This window comes from Papaver somniferum, chromosome 6, assembly GCF_003573695.1.
Source record: "Papaver somniferum cultivar HN1 chromosome 6, ASM357369v1, whole genome shotgun sequence".
NCBI classification, from domain to species: domain Eukaryota; kingdom Viridiplantae; phylum Streptophyta; class Magnoliopsida; order Ranunculales; family Papaveraceae; genus Papaver; species Papaver somniferum.
This window is the reverse complement of record NC_039363.1, coordinates 89361371-89371100: the sequence shown is the minus strand read 5'-3', so window position 1 is coordinate 89371100 and position 9730 is coordinate 89361371. Positions and strand designations below refer to the sequence as shown.

The following is a 9730-nucleotide window of genomic DNA, read 5'->3' as shown; positions in this document are numbered from 1 at the left end:
ACAATCTACAACAAATATCAAAAAGTTGATGATTCAAAATCGGTTTATATGTTACAGTCGAGTAAACTGATTATAGGTAATCGGATAATATGTGCAACTATAAAGACCGATTAAGGAATTGTCGAAAAAATTTCAAAGTATACAATTGGTTCACCTCTCGTGTCATATAATACGATTGTTGTTCACATTTCTCCTGGATCTTTTTTCTACAAAATTGGATTACATATGCACGAAAATAAACAGATTGTCAACTTTGTGTATTCTACGTGATTATTCAAGTGAAGGAATCGGATTATGCACATCACCAACAAAAACCGATTCTCGTCACGTACCCATCGCACCAAAAATTTACTACAATCCGTTTATTTGGTGATGAACAAATACCGATTCTTGTACCCAATTTGAGGATTTTACCCAGAACCGGTTTATGGCATGCTATCGAATAAACCGATTCTGGGTTAAAGTTTTGAATTTTTTTCCTTATTCGGCAATTGGGACATGCAAATACATGTTTGTAGATCGTTTTAACTCATACCTGTTTATTAGAAGCATTATCATCTTCTTCCTCCTGACGAAATTGTTCTTGTGCTTGAATAATATCCTCAAGCATTCTTTGGTTCACTTTATCTTCTTTTTCATTCAACAAATTATCCAATTTGGTAGGATCGAAATCATGATAATCTGATGTATCCCGTCTTCATCATCACTATAAAGTTTCATTTTTGCTAAGAAAATCGCAAACCCTAGTTTTTCATTCATGGCAATTGGGACATGCAAATACATGATTGCTCTTAGAAGTGACCTAGAAGAGGAGATGAAAACTATGATAAGAGGATGGCACGTTGCTCAAATGAAGTACATCGATCAATCTTCTGCCTTCGTTGCAGTTGGTGCACTCCCTAGTCGTCACTAAAAAATTGCAAATCTCAAGGAGATGCATTACGAAATCGAACGGACAGAAATTCTTATTTAGACCACGAGGTCGCAATCTTATTAAATGTCCTTGACTTACACGACGTGGCGGAATTCAAAAAGCAGATAATAATCTTTATTATTGTCCCAGTTCCCAATGAAAAATAAATCTCTTTAGAATTTGAAATTTGAAATTTCTATAAAAATATTCTCAACCACGCGCCACTCAAACGGTCACACTTCTTATTCTTCTTACCCAAAAGAATTTCTTTCTGTCAGAAAAACATTTCTAATCGATCTAGAAAAAAACCGTTTTTTTTTTCCCGAATGCCATGGATTATCACAGTATGAAGAGGAAAGATCTTCAATCTCTTTGTAAGAAGCACCATATTCCAGCGAACATGACTAATTCAGCCATGGCGGATGCCCTTTCTGCTCTTAATTTGGTAACTTCCCCTTTAATTTCTCCAATTTTCGCCTCTAATTTTGTTCTATGTACTCTTACATCAACGGATCTACTTATATGATCAAACTGTTTGTTATTTTCCCCTAATTTTTGCTCTAATTTTCAAGTGCTACGGTCTTGACAGTGTCTGTGTCTTTTTTTTTTTTTTTTTTTTTTTTTTTTTTTTTTTTGCGTAATCACTGCTCTAATTAGATTTTTAATTGACTAATTTCTGGGGTTCTCGACTTGATAATCCTTTTTTCTTACTGGATTGGTCACTCAACCTTGAAAACTTCTGAAAATTTGGTCTCTACATGATTAACATTGAAAACTTCTGAAAATTTAGTCTCTATATGATTAACCTTGAATGTTTTTTGAAAATTTGGTCTCTGCATCAGATCTCATATTTTGTGTCTGCAGTTAGGGTTGAATATAATTTAGTGTTTCTTAAAAGCTTTTTTCCCGTTCCATTAGCTTGTAGTTGCACTAATCAGGGTTTCATATTTAATTAGGTTGATGAGATTGAAGAAACTGTGCCGGAGACGGAGAGGCCCGTAACCAGCAGGAACTCATTAACTGCAATAAAACCACAAACTGATTTGATTGATGATAATGAACCTAGAATTCCTGTTGGTGGTGCCAGAACTAGACGCGCACCTCTGCGTGAAAAGCCAGTTGAAGAGATTTTAGCCAAAACTGCAGCACCGACGGCTTGCCAAAAGAAAATTCAAGGAAAAGTTGTTTCCAAAGCCAAGGAAAATGATAATGAGAAGGTGAAGGAGGAGGAGGTTCCTGTTGTCAATACAAGGCGATCTACAAAATTGCACCAGGAATCTAAACTCAAGATATCTGAGTCTGCCCAGGAGGTAGAAGCTAAGAAGATTGGTGTGTTGTCTGAAGAAGTAAATGTCAAAGACAAGGGAAATAATAATGAGAAGGAGGAGAAGGAAGTTCCTGTTGTTAATCATGTTGCAAAGCGATCCAGGAGATCGCAACAAAAATCTAAGCTCGAGATATCCGAGTCTGCCCAGGAGGTAGAAGCTAAGAAGACTGATATTATGATGTCTGAAGAAGTAAATGTGAAAGACAAGGGAAATAATAATGAGAAGGAGAAAGAGGATCCTGTGGTTAATCATGTTACGAAGCAATCCAAGAGATTGCAACAAAAATCTAAACTCACATCTGAGTCTGTCCAGGAGGTAGAAGCTAAGAAGACTGATATGTTGGCTGAAGAAGTAAATGTCAAGGACAAGGGAAATAATAATGAGAAGGAGGAGGAGGTTGTTGTTGTTAATCCTGTTACAAAGCGATCACGTAGATTGCAGCAGAAGTCTAAGCTCAAGACATCTGAGTCTGTCCAGGAGGTAGAAGCTAAGAAGGAAGCTAAGAAGACTGATCTTATGTTGTCTGAAGAAGTAAATGTTAAAGACAAGGGAAATAATAATGAGGAGGAGGAGGTTGTTGTTGTTAATCCTGTTGCAAAGCGATCCAAGAGACTGCAACAGAAATCTATGCTCAAGATATCTGAGTCTGCTCAGGAGGTAGAAACTAAGAAGACTGACATGTTGTCTGAAGAAGTAAATGGCGAGGAGATGAAATCAGAGTTTGAAGTAATTGACGTTGTTCTGCAGAAAAATGACGGTAAACCTATTACCTTTCGTTTTAAACGCTTAACTTTTACGTGCATATTCTGATCTAATAATGATGGTGTCCAGGAATTGATGGCAATTCTTCAAAGGAAGCGCAAGATAATGTGGCTTCTGGAAGCGTAAGTAGTTTTCCAGTCTCCACTGAATTTCTGGGGTTGTCTGATATTCATTTCTAGTTACTGAATATGGTCTCTTTAATTTTAAATTTATTTTCAAAGGTAAGTTTTTGGATTTGAGTGCAGATGAATAGTATTCTTCTTCTTTGATATGGACAACTGCATTTTCTATATCAGAACATGTATCAAATCTCATCCCGTATGAGTAACCTGAAATTTTTTTGCCCAAGAGAAATTTGCAGTTAGGTTGAAAGTTGTAGTTGAAATTCTTATTACAAGTCTTAAGATTTCCTTATAATTTAGTGTCCATTATTATCTTACTGATGACATATACATAGCAGCATGATTACCATTTTTGTTAGTTATTATACTGAGCCAGAGATTCATGCTTCTTGAGAAGTAGTGCTAATTTAGGCCTGTGTTGTCAGGGATGCAAGGTGCAAAAGAAATAATCTGGAGGTTTTGAAAAAATTAGATGAATAATTTGACGCTCCCTTGTATAATGAATATTACATAGGAACCATTTAACTAATTTAAATTTTTTTCCCTGTTCTATTTGTTTGTCATTGCACTAACCCGAGTTTCGTATTTGATCAGGTTGATGTTGTTGAAAAAACTATGCCAGAGAGTCCAGAAACCAGCAGGAAACCATTATCTGCAAGAAAACCTCAATGTGATTTGGTTGTTAATGAACCTGAAATTCCTGTTCGTCTTGCCAGATCTAGACGTCCACGTTTGCTTGGAAACTCATCTGCTTCAGAGGAGATTATACCCAAAATTGCAGCACCAACAGCTTGCCGAAAGAAAACTGAAGGAAAACTTGCTTCCAAGGCCAAGGGAAATAATAATGAGAAGGAGGAGGAGGTTCCTGTTGTTAATCATGTTGCAAAGCGATCCACCAGATTGCAGAAGAAATCTATGCTCAAGGTATCTGAGTCTGTCTTGAAGGCAGGAGAAACAAATGAAGCTAAGAAGACCGATATGTTGTCTGAAAAAGTAGTTGTGGAGGAGATGAAATCAGAGTCTGAAGTAACTGATGATGTTCTGCTGAATAATGAAGGTAAACCTATTATCACTTATCAGTTATTCCCTTTTGTTTTAAACGTTTAATTTTTATTTCAATGTCCTGAGCTTATAATGATGGTGCTTTCAGGAATTAATGGCAATTCTTCTAAGGATGAACAAGATGATTTGGCTTCTGGAAACGTAAGTTGTGTTATGGTCTCCACATATTCACTTCTATTTACAGAATTTGTCTCTTTAATTTTAAATTATTTTCATAGGTAAATTTTCGGATTTGGATGCAGATGAATATTCTTCTTCTTCCATCTGTACTACTGCATTTTCTACATTAGAATAATTATCAAAGTTTCATCCTAAATGAGTAACCTGAAAATTTTGTATCTAAGAGAAACTTGCAGGGGTTGAATTGTAGTTCAAATTCTTATAACAAGTTTTAACTTTATGACTTCCATGATTAATTTAGTGTTTAGTATTAACTTATGGGTGATGTATACTAAGACCATTATTACCAAATTTGTTAGTTATTACTTAAGACCAGGAGGTTTAGGCTTCTTGAAAAGTAATGCTAGTTAAGGCCTATGGAAGAGGTGCCAGGCCAAGCAATAAGTGCATTAGCGCGGTTAAATAGTCTGAAGATTTTTAAAAAAATTATATGAATCATTTGAAGTTCCCTTGTGTGATACAGTACTATATTGTTTCTCATTTCTTATGTAAGGACCACTAAAGTAGTGTAAGCTTTTTTCCTGTTCTAATCGGGGTTCGTATTTGATCAGGTTGACGGTGTTGAAAAGACTGTGCCAGAGAGTACAGTAACCACTAGAAACTCATCAACTGCAATAAAGCCTCAATCTGATTTGGTTGATAATGAACCTAGAATTCCTGTTCGTCTTGCCAGAACCAGACGTGCACCTTTGCTTGAAAAGTCGGTTGCTTCAGTGAAAGAGATTATACCCAAAACTTCAGCACTAAGGACTTCCCCAAAAGAAGCTTCTGGAAGAAGTGTTTCCTGGGCCAAGGAAATTGATAATGAGAAGGAGGAGGAGGTTCCCGTTGTTACTCATATTTCAAGGCAATCCACCAGATTGCATAAGAAATCTAAACTCAAGAAATTTGAGGGTGTCCAGAAGGTAGAAGCTAAGAAGAGTGATATGTTGTCTGAACAAGTAAATGCTGAGGAGATGAAGTCTGAAATAACTGACGTGGTTCTGCAGAAGAATGATGGTAACCCTGTTATCGGTTATTCTTCTCTTCTTTTGTTTAAAATGTTTAATTTTTATTTTAATATCCTGATCTAATAATGAAGTTTTTTGTAGGAATTAATTGCAATTCTTCAGAGGAAGAACAAGATGATGTGGCTTCTGGAAGCGTAAGTAGTGTCGTTGTCTCCAGTGAGTTTTCGATGCTAGAAGAATCTAAAGATTTTGAAGATACAGTTGAGTCAAGTGTTACTTCTGAAGAACCCTCTACTGCATTGATCATGGGTGAGCTTCCCAAAGATAGTGCTACTCATGTTTTCAGTGAATGCGTGTCAGAGGACCATTCTGCCTTTACAGTACCTCCTGAGGAATCTTTTCTAGTCGAAGCGAATACTGAAATTACAAAGGTCTACACTGAATTGTTGATGGTAGAGAGATCTGGAGATGTTGAAGAAATTACAGTTGATTCATATGTTAATTGTGAAGACCCGTCTAGTGCTTTGATCATAGACGAGCTTTCCAAGGCTAGCACTACTCATGCTTTTGGTGAGTGCATTTCAGAAGACTGTTCATCTTTTATTATTCGTAGCGAGGAATCCATTTCTCACTTTACTGATGTTTCTGCTGAATTAGTTGAGGAGAACACCGAAATTACAAAGGTCTGTATTGGAAGTGAAGATCAACCTTTTGAGAAAAATGAAGATAAGGGTGTTTTGGACATGGTGGTCAAAGTGGAAAATGAGCCTGCTTATGTCGTGGTTACTGATGCTGAAGCGCTAGTTGGTGATGAATCTTCTCCAATATCAGAGAATATGGATAGACTTGAAAACACAGATGTTGACGACGTTGAGCGCAAGTGTGAGGCTGAGTTATGTAGTGCCAACACTAATGAAGTTGAAGAATTATCTTTGGATCCTGATATGTTGCCTGAGGAAGTGAATATCCTGGAGCTGAAATCAGAGTCTGAAGTAACTGAAGTTGTTCTGCAGAAGAATGATGGTAAGCCTATTATCTATCAGTTACTCTCTTCTTTTGCTTTAAGCATATAACTTTTATTAACGTTCTGATCTAATAATGATGGTGGTTTTAGGAATTGATGGCAATTCTTCAAACGAACAACAAGATGATGTGGCTTCTAGAAATGTAAGTGTTATCATGGTCTCCACTGAATTGTCGATGCTAGAGAAATCAGGAGATTTTGAAAAAATCACATGTAATTCAAATGTTACTTCTGAAGATCCAGCTAGTGCTTCGGTCATGGGTGAGCTCTTCAAGGCTAGCAGTCCTCATGCTTTTGGTGACTGCATTTCTGAAGACGGTGTTGTATGTATGATGTCTGCCGAGGAATCTAAAGTAAACATTGGTAATGTTTATAGTGAATCATCTCTAGTAGATTGGGTTAGTGGAGCTGAGACTTCAGAAAATTTGAATTTTAATTCCCAACCCGTGGAATGTGCCGATCAAGTTAAGGAAAATGAAGTCATTGAAGAGAAGGATGTGAATGACTTGGAATCAAAGGCTACAGATAAAAATGAGATTACTTATTTCGTGCCTTCTGACGTTGAAGTACTATCTGTTGATGAATCTTCTCCAATAGCCGAGATTACGGAAAACCTTCAAGACTCAGATGCTTATGAAGTGGCCAGTAAACTCGAATGCGAAACTGATACATATGCTGTCAACCTTTCTGAACCTGAGGAATTATCTCTTGATTCTGATCACTTCTCTTTACAAGCAATGCAAGACTCAATGGAGGAAGCAATGAACAATCAGGAAGATGAAAATTGTACTTTGAAGATTCAGCAGGAGAATGTCTGTGACAAAGTTCAAGGTGTTAATGTAGCAGCTATTTTTGATCCCATGGCTATTTGTGGTGCTGTGGTTGATGGGTTGTTTGATGAAGAAACATCCTATGATAAAGAAAACAATTCAGATGGGGCATTGGTGATTCTAGACACTGTTGAGGAGAATGAGAAGGACAATTCAGGTGACACTGTTGACGAGAATGATGACAGTTGTGTTGTGGATGAAATTTCTGATGTTGGAGCTGATCTGATTGTGAAGCAGACTCCTGTTATTTCTGAAGGTGAAGCGCTATCTTTTGATGGATTTTCTCCAACACTTGCGAATACCGAAAACCTTGAAGAGTCTTATGTAAAACTGGTGATTTCAGGTGTTGAGGAGAATGAGGACAGTTCTGACATGGATGAGATTTCAGATGTTGTTGCAACTGATCAGATTGTGAAGCAGACTCCTGTGCTTTCTGAAGGTGTAGCACTATCTGTTGATGGATCTTCTCCAACACTTGCGAATACGGAAAACCTTGAAGACTCTTATGTAAAATTGGTGATTTCAGGTGTTGAGGAGAATGAGAATGACAATTCTGGTGACATTGATGAGATTTCAGATGTGAAGCAGATTCCAGTGCTTTCTGAAGTCGAAGCACTATCTGTTGATGGATCTTCTCCAACACTTGCGACTACGGAAAACCTTGAAGACTCATTTGTAAAATTGATGATTTCAGACTCTGTTGAGGAGAATGAGAACTGTTCTGAGATTTCAGATGTTGTTGCAACTGATCTGCTTGTGAAGCAGACTCCTGTGCTTTCTGAAGTTGAACCACTATCTCTCGACAGATCTTCTCCAACAGTTCGGGATACGGAAAACCTTGAAGACACAGATGTTTACGAATTGGCCAACAAACTCGAATGTGAGACTGAGATATATGTTGGCAATGTTTCTGAACTTGAGGAATTTATCTTGGATTCTGATTGCTTTTACTTCCAAGCAATGAAAGACTTGATGGAGGAAGCAATGGACTTTCAGGAAGCCGAAAATTGTACTTCTGAGATTCACCAGGACTGTGACAAGTCCAATTGTGTTAATGTAGCAGCTAATATTGAAACATCTTATGCTGAAGAAGCCGATTCAGATGTTGTTGAGGAGAATGAGGACAGTTCTGGTGACATCGTTGAGGAGAATGAGCACAGTCCTGACATGGATGTTGTTGCAACTGTTCCGACAGTGAAGCAGACTCCTGTGCTTTCTGAAGTAGAAACACTATCTCTCGGATCTTCTGCAACAGTTCGAAATACAGAAAACCTTGAAGACTCAGATGTTTACAAAGTGGCCAATAAAGTCGAATGTGAGACTGAGGTATACGTTATCAATGTTTCTGAACTTGAGGAATTATCCTTGGATTGTGATTGCTTTTATTTTCAAGCAATGAAAGACGTGGAGGAAGTAATGGATGGTCTGGAAGCCGAAAAGTGTACTTTTGAGATTCAGCAGGACTCTGACAAGTCCCCATGTGTTAATGTAGCAGCTGATACTGAAACATCATATGCTGAAGAAGCCGATTCGGATGTAAAATTGGTGATTTCAGGCGTTGAGGAAAATGAGAAGGACAATTCAGACGACATAGTTGATGAGAATGCGGATGGTTCTGCCGTGGATGAGACTTCAGATGCTGTTGCAACTGATGGGATTGTGAAGCAGATTCCTGTGCCTCTTGCAACTCCAATAAAAATAAATACTTCAGCAAACCAGGTTCAGCAGATCCCTCGAATGTCAACTACTAAGAAGAAGGCTGCTACTAGTTCAAGAAGTTTCAAGGTTTTGGATGACAACAAGGAGATTGATGAAATGAGCAGGTTCAGTATGAGAAGTACTTCTAAGGTGGCAACTAAACTAGTACTCGAAGAGAAGAAGGAGAACAAACATGAAAACACTGTTCAAAGGAAACTGAAATCTACAAGTTTAGGGCAGTTGAGGAAAATGGTGAAAGCCAAACAACTTAATCTCTCGGACACTAACGACACCATTGTTAAGGTAATTACATCTTTTGCTCCTCCTAAGGTTCTTACAAGTGATGTATGTTATTGTGGCAGTTAGTCATACTTTTACTTATCAACTGTGATCAGGAACTGCTGCACATGGCGAAGAGGCCTGCCCTGCAGCAAGTGAGCAATAACAGTCTGGTTCATGAGAAAGAGAACTGAGCCAAAAACAGTTTGGTAGGGGTAAATCTTCTCAAAGTTCTTGTATAGGTGCCAAGGGAATGCACACAAAGATTGATGCTCTTCTTTTGGTTGGGTTAAAACATCTTTATCCTTATCAAGCATTGTCTACTTTTGGAGGTCTTTCAACATTGCCAGTATGCCAAGTCTACTGCGGAATGTATGAAACATCTCGTTTTTTATAATTTGACGTCTTTATTTTTCTGTTCTTCATTTTCATACTTAAATCTCGTGATGTAATCTTGAATTCTGTCAGCATACTAGTTGTGGTCTGTAAAAACTCCAGACTCCTTCGGACTAGCATTTGAGTGATTTCTGGATATTCAGTTTTGGCGTTTTTCATTGTAATTTTACATTTCATTTGATCTAC

The 9730-nt window shown here is 37.6% G+C and overlaps 1 protein-coding gene across 2 annotated transcripts; it reads left to right on the top strand.

Annotated features, from left to right (window-relative positions):
• The first annotated feature begins 1155 nt into the window (after positions 1-1155).
• On the top strand, positions 1156-9702 carry LOC113288340. 2 transcript variants are annotated; one of them, XM_026537354.1, is made up of 11 exons: positions 1156-1358; positions 1870-2998; positions 3073-3125; positions 3720-4182; positions 4276-4328; positions 4919-5366; positions 5459-5887; positions 5975-6340; positions 6432-7427; positions 7515-9172; positions 9265-9702. In XM_026537354.1, the coding sequence occupies exons 1-11, from the start codon at positions 1245-1247 to the stop codon at positions 9340-9342; spliced, it is 5787 nt and encodes a 1928-aa protein (XP_026393139.1). In that variant the 5' UTR covers positions 1156-1244; the 3' UTR covers positions 9343-9702. The 2 variants fall into 2 exon arrangements, with proteins under 2 accessions (XP_026393139.1, XP_026393138.1); XM_026537353.1 differs by having other exon boundaries at positions 6432-9172.
• The last annotated feature ends 28 nt before the right edge of the window (positions 9703-9730 follow it).